This window comes from Simochromis diagramma, unplaced genomic scaffold (genome assembly GCF_900408965.1).
Source record: "Simochromis diagramma unplaced genomic scaffold, fSimDia1.1 OVJJ01000483.1, whole genome shotgun sequence".
Lineage (NCBI taxonomy): Eukaryota > Metazoa > Chordata > Actinopteri > Cichliformes > Cichlidae > Simochromis > Simochromis diagramma.
In genome coordinates this window covers 241,995-267,535 of record NW_024386835.1, presented here as the reverse complement: position 1 = coordinate 267,535, position 25,541 = coordinate 241,995, and the positions used below count along the sequence as shown (strand labels likewise).

Sequence of the window (25,541 nt, the reverse complement as noted above, 5' to 3'; positions counted from 1 at the left end):
ACCCGACGTCCACACACCTCTCCCTGATGTTTAACACTGTTGGAGACTGAATGAAGCTCTGTCTGACCTAAAATGGACTTGGCTGCTAAAGTCTTCCCTGCTCCTCTCCTCCCAAACAGAACCAGGTTCAGATTGGATTTTGAACAGAGAGGTTCTATCTTGGCTTCTTTTTTTAAGGTGAGGTATTCTTCACTGCTGTTGTTTGTTTTGATCTGTTCATACTTTAGCAGGGGGGGGGCATTGGATTCATTTGTCATTTCTTGAATCTTCTTCATTAATGAACTATAGTTATCTTCAAACATGTTGTAGTGTCTTCCTTCACATTCTCTGAGGATTTCATTTGCAGATAATCTAATTTCATTGTCATGTGTGATGATAACCATGGAGTTTTTAAAGGCATTGTGACCAAACAAACTCAAGATGAACTTCAGAGTTTCTTTGTTCTCCTCTGTGAATTTTGAAGGTTTCACTAACAGCAGCAGGACATTTGGTGCAGGGGGACAAAGACACACACAACTCTTCACTTCTCTTCTCATGTCCTCCTCAGACAGACTGAACATGTCTGGAGTTTTCACTACTGTTAGTAGTTTTCCTCTCCACTCTCCACAGGAGGCCACACAGTGCCTGATAGGGAATTGTTTCTGGTAGTGAAAACCTTGGCATCCAATTATGAGGTTACCAAGTCTTGTCTTCTTGTCTTCACTTTTACCCAACAGCACAATCCTGAATGCAGATGCTGTGCAATAACAGAAAAAAAATATAATATCAAAAACACAAATCAAGCTTGCCTTATATAATGAGATCTCATCTCATCAGTCATCTGTGCACTCAAATAATTTTCAGTGCTATTGATCCAGTCATTTGGTCAAAAGGATCTGTCCTATTCATACTTAAAATCCAGTTATCTATAGGGATGGGTATCGTTTAGGTTTTATCCGATGCCGGTGCCAAACCGGTACTTTTGAAATGGTGCCGGTGCTTAAACAATGCTCGAACCGGTGCTTAAAGAATGGAGAAGATAAACTTTGTCTAAAAACCTCTTATGTTTTTATTTTTAGCAGTATCTTTTAGCAGTCTCGGCTTTTAAAAAAATGCTATACTTTGGCAGGTGTTTCATCAGATTTCTCTTTTGGCTCTTGGCGAAGGCGGTCGCATTTTTCTCCTCTCTCCTCTCCCGTATCTTCCCTGCTTAGCCTATTATGTCCTTGTCTAGTCTCGTGGTTTTTTTGTATTACTTTTCCCTGGAACACTCTCTCACAGTCTGTTCTCTAAAACCTAAAAGAGGAATTATGGATTTGGTCAACTGGTCCCTGAATGGAACTGACACCCTTTCCTCAACGTGAAGTCTGGGCTCGAGTGAACCTGAGTGTCCTGGAGGTACTTTCCGTGCCGGATACACGATGGACAGGTGGCAGAAATGGAGGATCGTGTGCCTGGCGGGACTGTCGATCGAAGACTTTGAAGATATCTATCTATTCGGAACCATGATAACAGGGTTCTTGCTGATCGGAGCTGGCTTGGCCCTGGCTTATCGAAGAATTAATAAAGCAGAACCGGCTGTTCAAACCCCCACAAGGCTGCCCGTTGGGATTGAAATGATGGGACGAGGCGTGAGTTCTCAAAATGGGCTCATTGAGTGCAGCAGGGATAAGATCTTGGAGAAGCTTGCGACTGCCATGAACACTCAGAATATGACCTCTGACTGCAGACTGGATTACATCTTGGAGAAGCTCACTGCGGTCATGAGTTCTCAGAATCTGCTCTTTGAGCGCTAGAATGACAACATCATGGAGCGTAAGGTTGATAACATCATGGAGAAGCTCACGGCTCTCCAACGAGAGATGGAGAGACCAGTGTCGGACTGTTAGAACAGCTTTGAAATTTTCATGAGTTGTTCGCACAAAAGTTAAAACCACCATCACTTAATGCGCCTTCCCCTTCGGCGCCAGCTGCGGTCTCAAGGCTGGAGCTGAACAACAACACCCAGATAATGGACGGTGTTTAGACTGTTCTCCCCATTCTATGCAAGGCCACCTGGGTTGGCTGGAAGACTGTTTACTTAGCCTGGCAGGGCGAAGGACACTGTCTCAGCTGAACTCTGGACATACACACACACACACACACACACACACACATATATATATATATATACACACACACACACACACACACACACAGTGTTGGTCAAGTTACTTGAAAAAAGTAATCAGTAACTAATTACTGATTACTTCCCCAAAAAAGTAATCCCGTTACTTTACTGATTACTTATTTTCAAAAGTAATTAATTACTTAGTTACTTAGTTACTTTTTAAAAACACGATTTACAACCTGAAGAGGTGATAAAGCCATAGATCTTTCAGCCCAATTCTACTTTTTCTACATAATCCATCATACAAAATGTAATCAAATGGAAGTCTCTTTTTTTTAACTTGTTTTATCAGTTTTAATCTTTTAACTTTATGCATCAAGCAAAAATTTAATTATATGAAACATTCTCTGACTTGAATAAAATAGTTTAACATTTAAACCTATTTTCTACACATTCCAGCACATAAAATAAAATATTTTTTGTGTTTACACTCAGTCTTTCAAATAGATGCAAGTAAAACACAGCAGAAAATAAATAAAGTCAAAGACTCAGCGGTCCTGTTGCTCTATTTTCACCTGTAAAGCAGGACTGCGGTAGGTGGAGGTTTACCCTGGTGCAGGTGTGCCGCGGTCAGTTGAAGAATCCGCGAGCTTCTCTGAGTTTCCCATTACGTCGTTGCGCACTCGGTGCTTGCTTGGAAGTTTAGGGGGTTTTTTCGCTGTAAAAAGAAGTTTTCTTTCCACGCATCAGTGATCAGTGAGATGCTTGGCTACAAGTTGAACAGCCACAAGGGGCAGTACCCTCCATGGAGAAGGAGGCTAGAGGGCAAGATCAAAGTAGCACGGAGGGAGGTTAGCCAACTAACGGAGTTGCAGAAAGGTGCGACAAAGAAGGTGCATAAGAAATACAGCAAGCTGTCCATACCTGAGGCCTTGGAAACTGCCAAGCAAAGACTCACAGCCTTGGCCAGCCGCTTGAGGAGGTACACCAGAGAGATAGAAGGCAGGAGAATGAACCAGCTGTTCTCCACAGAACCAGCAAAGGAACAATAATAAGAGAACAGCACCACCAAGGCTGGAGACGGAGCAATACTGGAAGAGCATATGGGAGAAGGACGCAACCCATAACGGCAATGCTCAGTGGCTAGTGGATCTGAGGGCAGACCACAGCGACCTCCCTGAACAGGGTCCAGTAACCATCACAGTGGCAGATATCCAAGAAAGGGTCTCCAGTATGAAGAGTTGGACAGCACCAGGGCCCGACATGGTTCACGCCTACTGGCTAAAGAAGCTGACTGCACTCCACGAGCGTCTGGCAGCACAAATGAACCAGCTGCTAGTTAACGAGAGACACCCGGAATGGCTAACCGAAGGTCGGACGGTCCTGATCCCCAAGGACCCCAAGAAGGGACCGGTCCCCTCCAACTACCGACCAATAACCTGCCTCAGTACTACATGGAAGCTCCTGTCAGGCATCATATCGGCTAAGATGAACAGGCACATGGGTCAATACATGAGCGGGACACAGAAAGGGATTGGCAAGAATACCAGAGGCGCAAAACACCAGCTACTGGTAGACAGAACAGTCAGCCGAGACTGCAAGACCAGACTGACCAACCTGTGCACTGCCTGGATTGATTACAAGAAGGCCTATGACTCAATGCCCCACAGCTGGATACTGGAATGCCTAGAATTGTACAAGATCAATGGGACCCTAAGAGCCTTCATCAGGAACTCAATGGGGATGTGGCGTACAACACTAGAGGCAAACTCCAAGCCCATAGCACAAGTCACCATCAAGTGCGGGATCTACCAAGGAGATGCTCTGTCCCCACTGCTGTTCTGCATAGGCCTGAACCCCCTCAGTGAGATCATTAACAAGACTGGCTACGGATACCGACTACGGAACGGAGCAGTTGTCAGCCACCTCCTGTACATGGATGACATCAAGCTGTATGCCAAGAGTGAACGAGACATCAATTCACTGATCCACACTACCAGGCTATACAGCAATGACATTGGAATGTCGTTCGGACTGGAGAAGTGTAGTCGGATGGTAACAAAGAGAGGGAAGGTAGTCAGAACTGAGGGGATTGAACTACCAGAAGGCAACATTGCAGACATAGAGGACAGTTACAAGTACCTGGGGATCCCGCAGGCAAATGGGAACCATGAAGAGGCCGCTAGAAAGGCTGCAACCACCAAGTACCTGCAGAGGGTCAGGCAAGTCCTGAGGAGTCAGCTGAATGGTAAGAACAAGATCCGGGCCATCAACACGTACGCCCTGCCCATGATCAGGTACCCTGCTGGGGGTAATAGGCTGGCCAAAGGAGGAGATAGAAGCCACTGACATAAAGACAAGAAAGCTCCTTACCATGCATGGAGGGTTTCACCCCAAGTCCAGCACCCTGAGGCTGTACGCTAAGCGGAAGGAAGGGGGCCGGGGACTGGTGAGTGTCAGCACCACAGTCCAGGATGAGACAACGAACATCCAAGAATACATTGGGAAGATGGCCCCAACTGACCGAGTGCTCAGTGAATACCTCAGGCAGCAGAAACCCAAGAAAGAGGAGGGAGACGAGGAACCATCATGGAAGGACAGGCCCCTGCACGGTATGTTACCACCGGCAGATAGAGGAGGTGGCTGATATCCAGAAATCCTACCAGTGGCTGGACAAAGCTGGACTGAAAGACAGCACAGAGGCACTAATCATGGCAGCACAAGAACAAGCTCTGAGTACAAGAGCCATAGAGGCTGGGGTCTATCACACCAGGCAAGACCCCAGGTGCAGGCTGTGTAAAGATGCCCCAGAGACAATCCAGCACATAACAGCAGGGTGCAAGATGCTAGCAGGCAAGGCATACATGGAACGCCATAACCAGTGTGGCCGGCATAGTGTACAGGAACATCTGTGCCGAGTATAATCTGGAAGTCCCGAGGTCAAAATGGGAGATGCCCCCAAGGGTGGTGGAGAATGACCGAGCTAAGATCCTGTGGGACTTCCAGATACAGACGGACAAGATGGTGGTGGCTAACCAACCGGACATAGTGGTGGTAGACAAACAGAAGAAGACGGCCGTAGTGATCGATGTAGCGGTTTCCGAATGACAGCAATATCAGGAAGAAGGAACACGAGAAGCTGGAGAAATACCAAGGGCTCAGAGAAGAGCTCGAGAGGATGTGGAGGGTGAAGGTAACGGTGGTCCCCGTGGTAATCGGAGCACTAGGTGCGGTGACTCCCAAGCTAGGCGAGTGGCTCCAGCAGATCCCGGGAATAACGTCGGAGATCTCTGTCCAGAAGAGCGCAGTCCTGGGAACAGCTAAGATACTGCGCAGGACCCTCAAGCTCCCAGGCCTCTGGTAGAGGACCCGAGCTTGAAGGATAAACCGCCCGCAGGGGCGTGCTGGGTGTTTTTTATATATATATATATATATATATATATATATATATATATATATATATATATATGTGTGTGTGTGTATATATGTGTGTGTGTGTGTGTGTGTATATATATATATGTGTGTGTGTGTATATATATATATATATATATATATATGTGTGTGTGTGTGTGTGTATATACAGTGGGGCAAAAAAGTATTTAGTCAGCCACCGATTGTGCAAGTTCCCCCACTTAAAATGATGACAGAGGTCAGTAATTTGCACCAGAGGTACACTTCAACTGTGAGAGACAGAATGTGAAAAAAAAATCCATGAATCCACATGGTAGGATTTGTAAAGAATTTATTCGTAAATCAGGGTGGAAAATAAGTATTTGGTCAATAACAAAAATACAACTCAATACTTTGTAACATAACCTTTGTTGGCAATAACAGAGGTCAAACGTTTACTATAGGTCTTTACCAGGTTTGCACACACAGTAGCTGGTATTTTGGCCCATTCCTCCATGCAGATCTTCTCGAGAGCAGTGATGTTTTGGGGCTGTCGCCGAGCAACACGGACTTTCAACTCCCGCCACAGATTTTCTATGGGGTTGAGGTCTGGAGACTGGCTAGGCCACTCCAGGACTTTCAAATGCTTCTAACGGAGCCACTCCTTTGTTGCCCGGGCGGTGTGTGTTTGGATCATTGTCATGTTGGAAGACCCAGCCTCGTTTCATCTTCAAAGTTCTCACTGATGGAAGGAGGTTTTGGCTCAAAATCTCACGATACATGGCCCCATTCATTCTGTCCTTAACACGGATCAGTCGTCCTGTCCCCTTGGCAGAAAAACAGCCCCATAGCATGATGTTTCCACCCCCATGCTTCACAGTAGGTATGGTGTTCTTGGGATGCAACTCAGTATTCTTCTTCCTCCAAACACGACGAGTTGAGTTTATACCAAAAGTTCTACTTTGGTTTCATCTGACCACATGACATTCTCCCAATCCTCTGCTGTATCATCCATGTGCTCTCTGGCAAACTTCAGACGGGCCTGGACATGCACTGGCTTCAGCAGCGGAACACGTCTGGCACTGCGGGATTGATTCCCTGCCGTTGTAGTGTGTTACTGATGGTGACCTTTGTTACTTTGGTCCCAGCTCTCTGCAGGTCATTCACCAGGTCCCCCCGTGTGGTTCTGGGATCTTTGCTCACCGTTCTCATGATCATTTTGACCCCACGGGATGAGATCTTGCGTGGAGCCCCAGATCGAGGGAGATTATCAGTGGTCTTGTATGTCTTCCATTTTTTGATGATTGCTCCCACAGTTGATTTTTCACACCAAGCTGCTTGCCTATTGTAGATTCACTCTTCCCAGTCTGGTGCAGGTCTACAATACTTTTCCTGGTTGTCCTTCGAAAGCTCTTGGTCTTGGCCATGGCGGAGTTTGGAGTCTGACTGTTTGAGGCTGTGGACAGGTGTCTTTTATACAGATGATGAGTTCAAAACAGGTGCCATTCATACAGGTAACGAGTGTGCGGAACACCCACAACAAATTACAAAAACCCACAACAAATTACAAAAACCCACAACAAATTAAAAATCCTTGACGGAAAGGGATTGTCTGAAATACCGGAAGTGACGCAACGATTAGCCTAATAGGGCTTTTGGAGCGTGATGTCATGAGAGGGGGCGTGGCCATGATTTTTGGTTGAGGCGCCATGTTTCTGGGCCAAACAAAGCGCTAGCGAAAGAGGAGCGAAAGTACACGGATAACACCAGCTATGGTTCATACTTGCTGTGCAGTCGGTTGTAAACTTAGATCGCACGACCGGCAAGGAAATAAGGTTGAAAATGGTTTATCTTTTCATTCTTTCCCCACCTGGAAGCAACGTGAGGCAGCTCTTGTATCGGATGTTACCAAAAGAAGGCGTCTAGTCTGGATAGCAGCTGTGAGACGAGCTGATATCCAGTTCTCTTCCATCTCCAAATATCTGTTGGTGTGCTCCAGACATTTTCATTCCGGTAAGTTATAGATACTCTTTATCCGGTCTTTAAGTCTGACGTCACTAGCATGGGCTTAAACGCTGCTGCAGGTCCATAAATCACTGAGAGTTGAAAAACTATCTAAAGTCTTTCATCTGTAATAAAATGATCAGCGTTCTGCTCTACCATGTGTAACAATTGAGTTTATCATCCAGGCAACCATGAAAACGAAACGGAATTTATGACATTTAACAGAGTTAGAAATTAGCAGGAAGTTAGCTCGCTAGCTTCCATCTAAATGAGGGATTTTGGAAACAAATTCAAACGTACAGCTCTGCTATCACTTCCAACATAAATGAAGACAGAAAACTAAACAGCAGTGACGTTTGTAGGGTACTGTGAGTAAATGCGTTTGATTTTCTCTTGAACATTCAAATTAGTGCAATCATAAATTCATTCATGAGGGGCAAATTACAGTGAGAACATGTGGAGGCTCTGGCTAAGTTCACACTGCACGCGAAAGCGCATCAAATCCGACTTTTTTTTTTTACCCTATGCCACCCATATCCAATCATGGTATGACAGTGTAAAAACAGCACAAATCCTATATTTTAAAATCCGATCTGGGTCACTTTCGTATGTGGTACTGAATCCGATACATATCTGATGTTTTAGAAAGCAATTGCTGTTTTAATGGTCATGTCGCAATAAATCCGTCTTTTATGTCGCTGACACAAAACATATGCCAATTATCAGCGCTGGAGAAGCGCCCGAGAAGACATTGAGAACACATGAGCGCTTCGTGTCCATTCCGTGTAGATGTTAGTGAAACTGTTGGGAAGATAATGTGAACATTTATTTGTACTGTATAATCTGCAGATTCTGACAGAAATCTGCAACTATCCTTTGAAGCACCGCTCCTCTCTAAAACAGCAATAAGGATAATTATTAGGCCATATATAAATAACAAAATAACTTAAAGCAAAATTGGAGAATGCAAAGTCTGAAACAAGTCTTTATATTAAGGGCCATCAGTCAAATAATACTGTTTGGTCTGGGTCTGAACAGAGCGTGTTGTGTGTGACGTCTGCTTTTGCGCATGCGGGCCACTTTGAGCGTTCACAAAGGAGCGCTGTCAGTACATGTCACATTTTATTTGTAGTGTGAACAAGCAGACACAAAAAATCAGATTTAAATATAAAAATGGGAATTGAGCATTAAGACCTGCAGTGTGAACGTAGCCATAGTGAGTTCAGTGCACTGATGTGACATTGTCCTGAAGGATTTAGTTATTCTCAATGATTAAAGAAATTGCAATTATTTATTAATATTTATTATAAATAATCCTAATTATATATCTTGCTTCCATGTTTGTGTCCTGTGTCACAAAAAATACATTTTTTACTATAATACATTGATTAATGACCTGCAGAATCTCCTTATCATATTACGTGTCCATAATTATCACCTAAAGTCAAACTTTATGCTTTCTCCATCTTGAAAGTGATTACATCCTTGCATTACATACTTTAGGTTCATTTTCTGAAGGCAGGTTTCTGAGAGAGAACAGGCAGATTTGGAATATAACATGCAACGTTCTATAGATGGATACATAAAAAAATGAAAAATTACATGTATGTGCTAAGTTTCTAAATACTTTGTCACATTTATGATAAATGGATTTGAAAGCAGATAAAACACATTTATGCCGGCCTTGGCTCATTAGAGTCCTTGTCTTTAAATTAACTTTGTATGTTTCAGGTACTGCACTCTTAAAGACTGAATGAACCAGCATTGCAGCCATGGGTCATTGTGAGCATCACAGGGAAGGTTAAAGCTGTCCACTGCACCTGTAAGGCCGGAGTCGTGGAGACCTGCACCCATGTCACTGCTCTTCTATTTAAAGTAGATACAAGATACAGCCAGAGGTTGGCCATAAGATAGACTTCTCCTCTTCAGCTGCCCAAAAACGGCTCTGGATCAAAACATAAACAGACCATCCATATTGAAAGGTAAAAGGAGCCGTCCCCAAAAACGAAGAATACCACCTGCTAATGTGGAGGAGTTGTCACTGCTATTGGATACTTTGCTGGAACACAGTAAAGCTGTGGGTTGTGGGAATGACCCATAATGTTTTATATATGGGTCTAGATTTATGCCTGAAGTGCGCTGCCATGTAAAGAATTTGCATTTACTGGATATGTACTGACTGAGTACCACTGTTCAAAAGTTGAATAAAGAAACAAACTAATTTTTGCCTCTTTTTTAAATTTTTTTATTAAAACCACTTTATAGAACATCACATCAGTTACAATGTAGAATCCATGTCATTTATAGTTTATAAAAGACAAAATGTTTACACAAAATCATGACAGCATTTACACGATATCACCCACTACTAACATTACTTTATTTACTATCAATTACTTCAATTTATCTTTTGAAAAATTACCGCTATCTATACAGCACAAGACTTAATATTTAACAGGAGCAAGTTTCATTTTTCCCTGGTTTTACTACCACACTGTTCACCAAAAGGGCAGCAAACCTTCACCATCTTATCCAGAAGGTAAGTAAAGTAAGTAAAACTTTATTTATATAGCACCATTCAAGATAAAAATCACAAAGTGCTTCACAGAAGCTAAAACCTAAAAATAAAAATCAACCAAAAGCAAGTTTAAAAAGATGGGTTTTTAGCTGTTTTTTAAAAGCGACCACTGAGTCCACAGATCTCAGGCTCAAAGGGAGAGAGTTCCACAATCTGGGGGCCACAGTTCCAAAAGCTTTGTCGCCTTTTGTTTTCAGCCTTGTGTGTTGGACAGCAAGAAAGCCCTGGTCACATGACCTCAGGGACCTGCTGGGAATGTATGGATGTAAAAGTTCACTTATATATGTTGGTGCTTGTCCATGCAGAGCCCTGAAAGTCAAGGTCAAAACCTTAAACTGGATTCTGAATTTAACGGGGAGCCAGTGCAGCTGAATCAGCAGGGGTGTGACATGGGAAAACTTGGAGGACTTGGTCAGAAGCTTTGCAGCGGCGTTTTGAACAACTTGTAGACGCTCCAAAGAGGCTTTACATAAACAAGTAAACAAAGAATTACAATAGTCCAGACGAGATGAAACAAATACATGAATGACAATTTCTAATTCGGAGCGCGATACAATGGGACTCAGCTTAGCAATGTTTCTCAAGTGATAAAAACAGGAGCGAACCAAAGATTTTACATGGGCATCCAAAGTCAGAGCTGAGTCAATACTAACACCAAGGCTCCTGATAGACGATTTTGCAAATGTAGCAAGTGGACCCAAGTTTTCCATAACACTAGGTACAAAATTTTTAGGAGCACAAACAAGAACTTCAGTCTTCTCCTCATTTAGTTGAAGAAAGTTTCCAGCCATCCAACATCTAATGGAGTCTATGCACTTGTGCAAAATCTGTAGCTTGGAAACATCATGGGGCTTAAAGGAGATATATAACTGAATATCATCTGCATAGCAGTGATACGAAATGTCCTTAAAAGTGCTCAATAAGTGTTGAAGAGGAAGTAAATACAGTAAGAACAATAAAGGCCCCAAAACTGAACCTTGTGGCACACCATAGGCAAGAAAAGTAGAAGAGGAACTGTACTTAGAGGTAGCCACAGAAAAGGATCGTTCATGCAAATAGGATTCAAACCAGTCCAAAGCAGCCCCTGATATACCCACCCAGTCTCTCAGCCTATCTAACAGAATATGATGGTCCACAGTATCAAAGGCGGAGGTCAGGTCCAACATCAACAGAACGGAGCATTCTCCTGCATCACATCTCATCAAAATGTCGTTGGAGACTCTAAGAAGTGTAGTTTCAGTAGAGTGAGCTCTACGAAAGCCAGATTGGAATTTATCCAGAATGCTGTATTCATCTAGAACAGCTATAAGCTGCTTAGCCACAACCTTTTCTAAAATCTTAGAAATGAACGGTAACTTTGAAATCGGTCTGTAGCTACTGAGAAGAGAAGCATCAAGCTTAGGTTTTTTTTAACAGTGGGTGAATAACAGCATTCTTACAATAAACAGGGACCTGACCAGAAACCAGTGAGGTATTAATAATTGTGAGCACACAGGGACCAATAGACTGAAAGACATTTTTAAACAAAGATCCAGGTAAAATATCAAGAGAGCAGGAGGATGCTTTCATTGAATTAACTAACTTGACCAGCTCAGGTAAGGACACAGGTAAAAATCTTTCTAAAATTACAGGCCTAGCTTGAGTTGGAGCAGACAAGAGAGACACAGAAGGAGAGATACTGTTCCTCACGTTACTGACTTTTTCAATGAAGAAAGAAAGAAATTTTTCACAATCTTCATTTGATGAAATTGGGACAGCATGTGGAGCAGGAGCAACAATATCACTAATGGTGTCGAATAGTACCTTAGGGTTACCTCTGCTCTTAGACACTAAGTCTGAGAAATAGGCCGCCCTCGCATCTCGAACTGAAGTGTTAAAAGAGACTAAAAAGGTCCTTTAAATGAAGGAGATGGACATGCAAACGCGTTTTCCTCCATAAACGCTCAACCTTACGGCAGCAACGCTTTAAGAAGCGAATGCTGTCATTTATCCAGGGAGACGACTTTGAAACCGGAGCTAGTCTAACTTTGACAGGACAAACATTGTCTAAAATACAAAGACAATGATTATTAAAAAGATTTGTTAAAAAATGAACATCTTTATAAGGAGATAAAACTAAATGAAAAGCATCGGAAAATTTAACAGCACTAGAGGAAGTTAAGATGTGAGAGCTAACCACATGTCGAATAGGAGAGAGGGACAAATGAAAAGACAGATTAAAAAGAATACAATGATGATCCGAAATAAAAATGTCCTCAGTACAAATAAAATCAATGTTTAAACCTAAAGTAAAAACAAGGTCCAGTGTGTGTCCTTTGGTGTGTGTGGGACCAGACACATGCTGAGTAAAATGAAAAGAATCCATGACGCTAAGGAAACCTCTAGCAAAGAGGTCGGAGTCATCATCAACGTGTATATTAAAATCTCAGACTATAACCAGTCTGGACAGCTTCAAAGTCGAGGATAAAAAGTCACTGAACTCCTTTAAAAACATGCTGTTTAGGCCAGGTGGACGATACACTACAGCGCAGTAAAATGGATCTTTATTTCCAATTCTAACCAGCTGTAGTTCAAAGGATGAAAAATGTCCGACCAACACTGCGCGACAGTAAAACCGGCTTCCAAACACCGCAGCGACACCTCCTCCTCGACCCGACGTCCGAGGCTGGCTGATGAATGAGTACCCACTCGGACAGAGTTCGATGAAGGATGAAAAGTCACCATCGCGCTACCAGGTTTCGGTTAGAAATAAGAAGTCCAGTTTCTTGGAAAGAATAAAATCGTTCAGCAGGAACGTTTTATTAGTCATTGATCGAGCATTAAAAAGCGCCACTCTCAGCGAAGTAGAAGACACATTATTAACAGAAGCGGCTCGATTTAGGGAACGAAGAAACAGAGAGTTTGATCCGCGACGTTCATAAATTCCACTCACCGCGGGGACGGAAGGCCAAACAACAGGAGAGTCTGGATGGACACTCCTGAGGTAGCACCGTCTCATAGATCCAGGCACAGTTAGTCCCCGCTTCCAGAACAGCCTGAGTTTTACCTGGACACCTGCTCTTTTTCCTCTCCTCCTCCGTGACTTGCGCGGACACAGAAAGGCGCCACTGATGACCAGTGTTGGTCAAGTTACTTGAAAAAAGTAATCAGTAACTAATTACTGATTACTTCCCCAAAAAAGTAATCCCGTTACTTTACTGATTACTTATTTTCAAAAGTAATTAATTACTTAGTTACTTAGTTACTTTTTAAAAACACGATTTACAACCTGAATAGGTGATAAAGCGATAGATCTTTCAGCCCAATTCTACTTTTTCTGCATAATCCATCATACAAAATGTAATCAAATGGAAAAGTCTCTTTTTTTAACTTGTTTTATTAGTTTTATTCTTTTAACTTTATGCATCAAGCAAAAATTTAATTATATGCAACATTCTTTGACTTGAATAAATTAGTTTAACATTTAAACCTATTTTCTACACATTCCAGCACATAAAATAAAATATTTTTTGTGTTTACACTCAGTCTTTCAAATAGATGCAAGTAAAACACAGCAGAAAATAAATAAAGTCAAAGACTCAGCGGTCCTGTTGCTCTATTTTCACCTGTAAAGCAGGACTGCGGTAGGCGGAGGTTTACCCTGGTGCAGGTGTTCCGCGGTCAATGGAAGAATCCGCGAGTTTCTCTGTGAATTTCCCATTACGTCATAGCGCACTCTGCGCTTGCTCGGAAGTTTAGGGGGTTTTTTTCGCTGTAAAAAGAAGTTTTCTTCCCACGCACAACGGACACTAATGTTTTTGTCACTTTTTATGGAATCAAAGTCAAAGTAAGGTCAGTACTTCCACGCTTTAAACGCTGCACGCTCATACTCTCTCCCGCACTCAATATGTGATCCATTGTTGATCTGCACACAGCTGTTGTCACTAACGGCGCACTCGCTTACGTCACTGTCATGAGACATTCTCGCAAAAAATCACGGTTTTAGTAACGCAGTAACGCAGTGTTCCTACGGGAAAGTAACGGTAATCTAATTACAGTTTTTGCAATAGTAATCCCTTACTTTACTCGTTACTTGAAAAAAGTAATCAGATTACAGTAACGCGTTACAAGTAACGCGTTACTGCCCATCTCTGCTGATGACACCTAATGAAGATCCAGACACTGGTGTCGGCAGCGGAGGATGGAAAATACCGCAGAAGGATAAGGCATCTTGACTTATCATAGAGGATCGGATGGATAATAGCGTCAGGCGATCATAGACAAGGGCAGCCAACACATTAGTGACAAAAAGCGAAAGCAAAAAGGCCGAAAAAAACAGCACAGAGAAACCACGGCCGGCAGTGGCAAAGCCAAACACAGGCGCCATCATACCGGAAGTGTATGTGGCGAAGAAGGGTCACCTCTTCACCCTCACATGGAAGAAGTAATCTGATTGGCATGGTGGTATGTTTGAAGCAGGTCCCTTGTGTAGCGCTGGAACCCAGTCACGATGTTTCATCCATTTCATAAGGTTGGTTTGCCTGCAATAATGCCACACAATTAGCAAGTCTATAAATAGAACGTTTTTTTTCTAATTTGATATGACCTCAGAGTGCATCGAAAATAAAACTAATAGGCTTTAAGTGATGGCGTGACGAATCCTGCTTCCGGGCCAACACAAAACCCATATTAAACGCAGACTACTTTAAAGTAGTCTGCGTTTAATATGGGTTTTGTGTTGTTAACATGTTTAATGTTTTGTATTGTCTTCTCTTTAATCTCAAAAAGCTCCTAAAAGCAGTCAGTGATCACTGTTGGCCTCCCTCTGCTTTTATCACCACTAATCATTTGAAAGCTCAGTTTTTAAAACCTTACGATGTAGCTACAGCCCAGCCCATGCAGCAGTATATAAATGGCTAATCCTATACATCCTTGTGGATGAATTATCTCAGTTGTTCTCCTGGCTGAAGTTTGGTCCGTTTACAGCAACCTGCCATGAGATTATATTTGTTCCAGACCACCGAGAATCCTCACGATAACTTTTATCAAGTGGAAAAAGGTTAGCCTGTTTATATTATGCTAACATAGCTGTGTCGCTAGCGGTCACGTAGCACTAGGGTTGCCAACCGTCCCTTAAAAAACGGAATCGTCCTGTATTTCGAAACAAAAGTACACGTCCCGTATTGCGCTAATAAGGGACGCAGTTTGTCCCGTAATACAGTGAGAATCAAAAGTAGTCTATAACTTTTAATGGAATTAACGCTTTGTTTGAAAACATAATTCCCAGCCCCTCTCCTGCTTTGTGACCAATGAGCTGACAGCACACTTATGACAATTCGAGTATGACAAGTCAGATTACCGCTCATCTCATTGGTCGAGGAAAGGTCGCTTACAGAGAAAATACCGGAAGACAACAGAAGACCACAACAAGAAGCATGGCCAACAGGGGAACAAACGCCGACACTGCGGTGCAAGTCTCGGACGACAGTACACCTAAAGCTGGACATACACTGTGCGATTTTCAAACTGCACAACTGACTCGCAGGGGTTAGAAGTTGGTAGGTCACGATGCAGGGTCTCACCCGATGCTCTGATGCGACCTGAGTGCTCACACTGTGCCTCCATAAAATGAAGGTTATAACAGAAATTCTGTCGCTCGCTCTCCCTCTCTGTCTTTCACTCACACAGACACACACCACCACCATCAACTTTGCTAAATTGCTAATGAAAAACATTGATCAGGCAGCTGTGATTGAGCAGCAATGTAAATCCAACTATTTTCACGGTTGTTGTGGTCGTGATAATTTTGTGATGCCACATCGAAAAGGCTCGGATGAGCTTTCCAAAGTTCTACAAGTTGTGCCTCCATCGCTTGTGTCCAGATCACACGCTGCACTGCCGTGCTGCGCCGTCTTTTTCACCGACGTTTACCTGTTTGCGCGTGAGCAGTGTGAGCGGCTCACGAGCGATTGATGATCGGGAGCTGCTCGAGGTGTTAATCGCTTCTCGTTACCCCACGTATACTACACAATGCACGATGAAGGCCAAAATCGGGCCGATCACCAAATCGGTCGCATGACTCAAAAATCGTCTCAAAATGGGCCAAAAATCGCACAGTGTAAGCCCAGCATTAGAGCAGCAATGTTTGTTCCCCTCAGAGAAAGAAAAAAAAGGCTGCAAAAGTACAGGGAGGAATGGGAAAAGGAAAACACCTGGCTGGGAAAGTGCACGATAACACCTATAAAACGCACTGCACTGTGTGCCGGCGCACTTTTTCCATAGGCATGCTTCTAATGGTGGGCACATGAAGAACATGAGGGGCGTGAAAGCTCAGGGAACCCTTAACCAATTTTTTGTCCACCAGGCCACGGCAGAAGCAGATATGGTATGTAAACATTGGTTTGTTTTTTTAAACCCTCTGGTTAAGGTTAATATGGGCATGTGCAGTGAATATCAGCGCTATGTGGCCAGAAGTGTGATAATATAATTTATTTTGTGTAATAAACAACTGCAAGGATAGATGATTACAACAAATAGATCACTAATACATAAAAGTAATACATATTTTAATAATGATGATGAGTTAAGATGCGTAATCATGGGAACAAGTGGGTTTACAAACAGGAGCAGCTGATTAGCATTAGAAAAGCTGAAATAATACCTCAACTGAAGCCAATTGTACTAAATGCCCTATGTGCACTGTTACAAGAATATTTTTGTTCTATTGCTTTCTATTAATTTATATAACTTTAAGTTAAGCAGGACAGAGTTCTTTTAAAGAAAGATTTACTTCTATTCTCAAAAGTTAAGCATGACAGGCTTCTGTTTAAGAAAGAGACCTGTTTTATTGTGTTAATGTTGTCATTTTGAGCTAAAAATAAATGGCTAAATGATCATTTGTTTCCCATATGGTCATATCACAAAGAATATGCATCTGCTTAAATCAAATTCAAGTCAAATGGTTAAAAAATAATTTCACACACAAAAAAAAGAGCTACCACACTGGGAAGGGTGAAGACAACTGGGTTGCCCGGCCCTGGCCACAAGGTGTCCCTTATTTATTTTTCAGGGAGTTGGCAATATACCAGCTAGCCAACCTTCAGTAACCCTAGAAAACGTCACTGCTGTTTAGTTTTCTGTCTTCATTTATGTTGGAAGTGATAGCAGAGCTGTACGTTTGAATTTGTTTCCAAAATCCCTCATTTAGATGGAAGCTAGCGAGCTAACTTCCTGCTAATTTCTAACTCTGTTAAATGTCATAAATTCCGTTTCGCTTTCATGGTTGCCTGGATGATAAACTCAATTGTTACACATGGTAGAGCAGAACGCTGATCATTTTATTACAGATGAAAGACTTTAGATAGTTTTTCAACTCTCAGTGATTTATGGACCTGCAGCAGCGTTTAAGCCCATGCTAGTGACGTCAGACTTAAAGACCGGATAAAGAGTGATATGAACATATCTATAACTTACCGGAATGAAAATGTCTGGAGCACACCAACAGATATTTGGAGATGGTAGAGAACTGGATATCAGCTCGTCTCACAGCTGCTATCCAGACTAGACGCCTTCTTTTGGTAACATCCGATACAAGAACTGCCTCACGTTGCTTCCAGGTGGGGAAAGAATGAAAAGATAACACATTTTCAACCTTATTTCCTTGCCGGTCGTGCGATCTAAGTTTACAACCGACCGCACAGCAAGTACGAACCATAGCTGGTGTTATCCGAGCACTTTCGCTCCTCTTTCGCTAGCGCTTTGTTTGGCCCAGAAACATGGTGCCTCAACCAAAAATCATGGCCACGCCCCTCTCGTGACATCACGCTCCAAAAGCCCTATTAGGCTAATCGTTGCGTCACTTCCGGTATTTCAGACAATCCCTTTCCGTCAAGGATTTTTAATTTGTTGTGGGTTTTTTAATTTGTTGTGGGTTTTTTGTAATTTGTTGCGGGTTTTTGTAATTTGTTGTGGGGGGTTTTTTAATTTGTTGTGGGTTTTTTTTAATTTGTTGTGGGTTTTTGTAATTTGTTGCGGGTTTTTGTAATTTGTTGTGGGTTTTTGTAATTTGTTGTGGGTTTTTTTAATTTGTTGCGGGTTTTTAATTTGTTGTGGTTTTTTAATTTGTTGCGATTTGCACTTCCCAGCCACCGTAGTATTTAGTTAAATTACTTATTTAGTAATTAAGTTACTTTTCAGACACAGTAATTAGATAAGCATTTTAAATACAATATTGATTTAGTAATTAGTAATTAGTAATTAATTACTTTTTTAAAGTAACTTACCTAACACTGGTTGTAATGTTCATCTTATAAAAATACTCAAAGATAAATTAAGTGGCTTTGTGTGCAAGCACCTGTACATTGACAATAAAAGTTCTAAGTTCATTATGATTCTTTAGATTATTTTCTTTGACAAAAGCAGAACGATATTACAACACCACACACGTTTATATACAGAAATGGAGATGCAGTCATTTATTAGTATTTGTTATAAAATCTGATTAAACTCACCAGATGCTGCAGTTGCCATGATGTCACACTTGCGGAAATATGAGTTACTAGACAAACAACTGCAAGAAGATAAAATCAGAGAAAATAAGTCACCATTTCATAATACAGGTAGAACAAAGAAAATAACAGAAGAAAAAATATATTCATGATGCCTTCCTGATGATTGTAATTAATTCTTCACTGTTCTAGGAAGCAGGCTTCAACATGCTTCACTTATTGTGCTTTTAGTGCATAGTGCTGAATGGAGAATTGGTGAAGGGACAACTGTGCAGCCATGTGTGACAGACCCTTAATTATTACAAAATAAAAAAAATTAAAATAATTATTAAAGTAAAAATAAATTGCAGATCATAAAGTGCTCCACAATCTAAGTTATGGTCATTTTATCCCATAGTTTGAAACGTACATTAAAACATGTTTGAATTTATTTAGTAGAAGAAATAATATTGTACTCTTAAATATATATTGATAATTAAGTCTTCCAAATTCTCATAATCTTACAGTTTATAAATTAAAAACTCAGCAGGTGGTGGTTTGTAGGAGGTTGCCATGTTGCTGACAACTGTTGTCTTGAATACAGTGGCCAAGAGGAACACAGTTCTGCCTAATTTTATTTCATCTATGCAGTTAGAGACCAGCTACATGTGTATTACGTATGTGAGAACTTGTATTCATTTGTGGGCAACAGAAGCAAATTTTAATTCACGTCTGCACCTTCAGATATGAAGGAACATACCTATATTTTTATCACCTGAGAAGGAGCCCCTTCATGAAAGAATACAAAATGTAAAGGAAAGAGATGCCACCAGCATCTTAATAGGACCTCATCCTCTTCCTTCTGACCTGAAGCTTCATCTCCTGAACTGACATCAGGGCTTTAACACATCAGGGGTTTAACACATGAAAACATGCATAAAAAATACTAATTTATTCACTGTATCGTGACTAAGGTTGGTCTTCTAACCTCAGTGACATCTGGGAAAATAAACTCTTGCTTGACTCCCTGTCTCCTGAGATCTGCAATCCCAACAACACCACTCTTCCAAGGCTCAGACCCGGGCCAACAGATATCTGGGGCCAGCCATGGTCGCCTCCATCCATGATGAGGACCTGTGGTTAAAGCTCAAAGCCAAGCCCAAAGTGAGGACCTGCTCCACACCCACTCCCTCTGATCCATGACTGCCGTCTAGAACAGTGTTTCCCAACCTTAGGGTGCCACGACACATATTTCATATTATAAAAATCACACGGTACACCTCAAACAAAAATGTCACAAAAAGCATATTGATCATTTTTCCCCCACACACCAAGCATAGCGGAATTGGCTCAGTTTGTCTCCAGTATACCTTTTTTGCTTTCTTCTGACCACTACTTGTGCTAGGCCCTTCATCTGGGTCAGAATTTTCTCCAGGACCCAGGTCAGACTGACTGCTTTTCCTTTTCAAATATTTATCTATTGCTATTATGCACTGGTTGTCTCACAGCATGACTATTGTCATTTCTTCTTCATCTTCTTCTGTTTTACTGGCAGTTGGCAACCCATTTAATTAGAGCAGGTAGTTGTACTGCCCTCTAGTGGAAGATAATGTAATTGTTCTGCCCGTTACTCATGCCGGTCGCTTAGAGTACTTTTCCACGGCACATGTATGTGCTACGGCAGAGTGGTTGGGAAACACTAGTCTAGGGGAAGTGGAAACAAGGATGAAAACTGTCTTGCACTATACAGTTTGGACCCATCATCCTGACTAAGGGGTTCAAGACCCTAGGGAGGATCAACACCTATTAGTTGTCTGTCTAAAACCCGTAGCCAACCTTGTGCCGCGGCTGACTTCCTACAATGTTGGCCAGTGGAGCAATGAAAATAATTCTAATGTCTAGATTTTGTGTGTGCTGGCACAATTCATCTTTGACCCTGACAGATTAATATATGTGCATGTGGAAGACTGACAGCCGTAAAGTTAGAGATGCTGCTATGCACCTTTTTCTACCTGTTTTACATTTTAACTGAGTTAAATATGTAAATAATAATTTTAGCATGAATTCTGGCTGTAAGTTCTTTCACTGTACTTTCACTGTTATTGCATTATCAATAATCAGGCCCCATCTTATCTTAATGACCCTATAGTACCATATCACCCCATTAGAGCACTTCGCTCTCGCACTGCAGGCTTACTTTTTGTTCCTAGAGTATTTAAAAGTAATATGGGAGGGAGCGCCTTCAGTTTTCAGGCCCCTCTTCTGTGGAACCAGCTTCCTGTTTGGATTCAGGAGACAGACACTATCTCTACGTGAGTGAAGAAATATTTTTAAAAATTATTATACAAAAATGATTTAATATGAAGGCAATAGGCAGAGTGTTACAGGCAATGCCCTAAATAATGTAGCCTCATGGGAAGTGTAGTCTGTGCTGCAGGGAGAATGGACTGCCATACCCGTTATGTGTCTGTGAGTGCGAGGGAGGGAGAAAAAGGAGAGTGGAAAAGTATGAGCTGTCATTGAGCAGAAACGGGAGCTGGAAGCATGTAAATATAAAGATAACCACTGCAGCCAAAAGTTCAAGTTCAAATTTTATTCGCCACATGCAGGTTGCCCTGCAGTGAAATGAAAGAGTCCCTGACGAGCCCAGTTGTAAGTAAGCTATTAAGACTCGACTGTACACTGTGTTCGAGTTTTCCTCCGAAACAATAAGTACTGTTGGAGCAGCCTTTCAACGCCTCTCTCTGTCTCTCGCTAGCAAAGTTGACCCAGATAACAAAGTAAAGCTAGTTTTCAGCTACGAGCCCAACGTATTACCCAGAGGTCCCTTTACTACGGTTCAGAGCCGCGGACCTGTTTTATATACGCACAGAATATTTTTCTATACGAGATCGCTGCAAAAAGTGCAGCCTTACCTGATGTCCACCCTGCTGTTATTCATTTTATATTAAGATTTAAAATTCTAGTTGGTATTGGTATGGTGAGTAACCTTCAGTAATAGTAATAAATCACACAGCAATAGTACATTCATTTAGTTGTAAAGTATTCAGAATACATTACTTCAGCAATGTGTAGTGGAATACATTCCCAACACTGTCAACAGGTTAGCACCTCATACCACAGTGCATCAAAGCAGTCTCATGAGCGCTGGGAAGGACAAGCCCAGAGCCCAAAACAAACTGTGCAGGAGATGACAAGGTTAGTAATTTTATGGTGAAAATTATACTTTTAGTTATCTTGATTGGCAAAAAAAAAAAAAGTAAATACAAATTCTGCTTCTCACATATAGGGCATTTCCAAGATTTTTTTCAAAACTTCGTCCCTTTATTTCATTACAGCTGTCCTGTGCCAGATGTTCTGTTGACCCACAGTGACAGGCATCATTTCAGAAACCCCAGGAAGACTGAAACTCATCGCCGGGATCAAGCAGGGCTCGTGATCTTCACCAGCAGCTCCCTCACAAGAGGGATACACCCAGCATTTCATGAACACTGTGATGGAGACCTTTGCTTTGTGTAATGTTAGAAGTACTCAGATAATCCTCAGAGGGTCTGGACTTTTACATAATATAATATCTTTAAGTCCTGTAGAAAGTTAAATATATGTTGTGCTCTCTGGTTACTCTGGTATGAATGACTCTGAATCACTTTATGATAAATAACACACTATTGACAAAAACAGTGAAAGAATTCTAGATCACAAGTTTTTAGTTCAAAATACAAGTGACGACCTTTGACTTGAATCAGGTTTTATTTAATTGTGTCAGAGAAAACATCATGTGCTCTTCATGCAGCTGAGTACATCAAGTGTTTAAAACAGAAGCTGTGCAGGTCTGAGATCAGCAGCTTTCTGAAACACCAAACTGAGGTACTGTTAATGCTGATGTATAGTGACACAGTTACAGGGGTGATTCATCCTTTTGACTTTTTGTCTTTAACTTTATCAATAAAACAGCTGCAGCTTTCACTGACAGCACATGTGGTACTTTAACCCTTGTACTGTTTTCTTCAGTTAATTTTGGAGTTACTACAAAGATTGAAGATATAGGATGATCTGTCTGCTGTCACTGGGTGGTGCTGAGGTCTGAATCTGAGGACAGCTCCTGTAATCACAAACAGAACAGAATCATGAATCAAGTTTATCTCTCAAATCTGAAATAGAGCTGATCCTTCTCTGTCCCACACACTCAGGATCTGAAGTTGTTCATTCCTACAGTTCTGCTGACAGATGAGCTGTTTATTTTTTTTAAAGGCCTTATATACTAATGCATTTTCCAATATCATGTTTACCTTTGAGTTGTTGGTGCTTTGTAAATGGACGTCTGCAAAGATGAGATGATGGAGCAGGTTTCAGTCCTGGTTCAGTCTGCTGCTGCATCCTGGTCACAACATACAGAGGTGTTATCAGCAGTGGTATTGAACATGAAATATTAATGCTTCAAATTATTTCTCTTAAAGGATGTAAGCTGTACTGAGTACTGCACATGTGACTTTGTGAACATACCTCATTAACACTAATTCAGACAGTTTTTTAACGTGAATATTTGCAACAAACTCCATAAAACAAATATACAAAGTCAGTGCTAAAAAATTAATCAGTGGAAAAATTAAACATTTTAACTTAAGCTGCCAAGCGGAAGTAGTTGGTTTTTGTACATAAATATCGGGCTTTGCTATTTAATCCGTAGCTACTGACTAATGAGGGGTTACTGAAGTGCCAGCTTTTTAAAAGTTGGCGTTAATGTCCTTCCACATGTGGCAAGCGACAGAAAACATGCTGCTGTTTGCACATATTTAATAATCAGCTCTGCACAGGAGCAGAAGCAGAGTCCAGCCTGTTGCTCTTACAGTATAATACTTATAAAAGTACAGTAACCATTCTAATTTGTGTTGTACAGTTATTTCATTTTTAACCTTAATTTATATTTTATTTCTTCCTAGTTAAATTTACCCTTTTTAATTTTTCATATTTATTTCCTATCTTATTCATAGCCTTTTCCTTTTTTGTTTTCTTTAGGTCACGAGCAGTTGTCCAAGCATTTCACTACATATCGTACTGTGTATGACTGTGTACGTGACAAATAAAATTTGAATTTGAATTTAACCGTGGTTAGTCACTAAGCAGCCCGGTGCGTTTCTCTTGATTTCTTTAGTCAGGGTAAATTCATTCACCTGCACGGGTTAGCTAAACAAACTTTACAAAACAAGTTTGCCCGACAGCCGAGTGCTCATCCTAGCTAAGGACCTAAGTTACGGATTAGCTTACAAACACATTTAACTTACCGAAAATATTGCAGTGGGGCCTCAGGTCCTCCTGTCCGGTAATCCAATTTACTGAAGAACACCTCAGGCTGTCACTTTGAAATAGTCGGTAATGTAAACGATAGAGCTCTCAGCATCTGCCATTACCGAACAGACAGACACATGCAAGTTTGTCCGTGACCGCAGCCGCGTCGTCAGTGTTTTCTCCAGTCATTGGTCAGCATTATAATATATGCAAATACATGCATTACCCACATTTTGATGATTTCAACTTAATAAATGGAAAAACAACAACAACTTTTAGTCTTGCAGAAAACAAACTGGAGAGGTCTCATTCTCAAAACAAACTAACAATCAGAGGATAAAATTCCACATTTAACTGTACAAATCGCGTCTTTGTTTTGGGGCTTTTTTTTTTTCTGTATTTCTGCATCAAACACTCCACCTACTTTTACCGAGTTGTTTAAAGTTGACGCCGTGTGTGTAGTGATCAGGAAGTACTTTTCAGCTCCGTCAGACACATTACCGTGATATCAATGTGTCGATATAAATCTGACTCCCTTAACGCCAATCAGAAAGTGATCAGTGATTGTGAATGTCAACACTGAAGCCTCTGATTTATTTACAGGATCAGAAAGTATTTCATCGTTTGAGTTACTGACCGGTTTAACCGTTTTGCTGCAAAACGTCCATCCGAATGAAAACGAAAGCGTTTAAAATGTTCCACCCAAAACAGGTGGAGACTGCTGCCCCCCCCAAACAAAAAAAGATAACAGAGTGAACGGGAAAGTTTCGATTTAAAAAATTTTCCCACAAGTCGCATAAATAAATAATTCACTGAAATTAAATAAATAATAATGTATGTTCTATAGGGCATCACGCGCAAAAATGTTTTGGGCCTTTATTGATAATAAGACAAAAACCATGCATGTGTAACTTTCTGTTATGTACGTTTTTCTTCCTGGTTGTGTTTTACATCTGAAATCTAGAATGCTGCATTTACCATTTACCCACATTTTGATCATTTCAACTTAATAAATGGAAAAACAAACACAATTTTTAGTGTTGCAGAAAACAAACTGGAGAGGTCTCATTCTCAAAACAAACTGACAATCAGAGGATCAAATTCCACATTAAACTGTACAAATCGCGTCAATTTTTTTGGGGTTTTTTCTGTATTTCTGCGTCAAACACTCCATCTACTTTTACCGAGTTGTTTAAAGTTGACGCCGTGTGTGTGAAGTCTTAGTGATCAGGAAGTACTTTTCAGCTCCGTCAGTGTGTCGATAAAAATCTGACTCAACTAACGCCGATCAAAAATTGATAAGTGATTGATGATCAGTCAGTAATGTCAACACTTAAGCGTCTGATTTATTTACAGGATCCGAAAGTATTTCATCGTCGTTTGAGTTACTCACCGGTTTAACCGTTTTGCTGCAAAACGTCTGTCCGAATGAAAACGAAAGCGTTTAAAATGTTCCACCCAAAACAGGTGGAGACTGCTGTGTAACTGTCCCTGAGACAGTTAAAATAAAGTTGGTTATTTCATGTTTCTGTGATAGATTCATGCTTAATTTAGTTCATTTATTTATAAGATAAGATGATAAAAGTGTAACATTAATTAAAAAAACATGTCTAAAATATGGGATTACAAAATATGGGTTTGTTAGATATGTAAAGTGCCATATAGTTTGTATGAGGTGAAGTTTGTAATTGTCACATGACCAGAGTTTGGTTGAGAGCACAACCATGAC

At 41.2% G+C, this 25,541-nt stretch overlaps 1 protein-coding gene and 1 long non-coding RNA gene across 2 annotated transcripts in view; both read right to left on the bottom strand.

Moving 5' to 3' along the window:
• Positions 1 to 25,236, bottom strand: part of LOC120731538 (GTPase IMAP family member 2-like) — a 30,518-nt gene extending 5,282 nt beyond the window's left edge. The window contains exons 1-2 of the mRNA XM_040028596.1: positions 25,206 to 25,236; positions 18,551 to 18,609 (exon numbers count right to left, since the gene is read on the bottom strand). Coding sequence (XP_039884530.1) covers positions 18,551 to 18,569 — 19 coding nt within the window. The 5' untranslated portion in view covers positions 18,570 to 18,609; positions 25,206 to 25,236. The remainder of the gene's footprint in view (positions 1 to 18,550; positions 18,610 to 25,205) is intronic.
• On the bottom strand, positions 22,533 to 23,394 carry LOC120731541. Its single transcript, XR_005695388.1, has 2 exons — positions 22,816 to 23,394; positions 22,533 to 22,628 (listed from the first exon to the last, which is right to left on the bottom strand). It is a non-coding gene; the product is annotated as an uncharacterized LOC120731541 (long non-coding RNA).
• Positions 25,237 to 25,541: the final 305 nt, after the last annotated feature.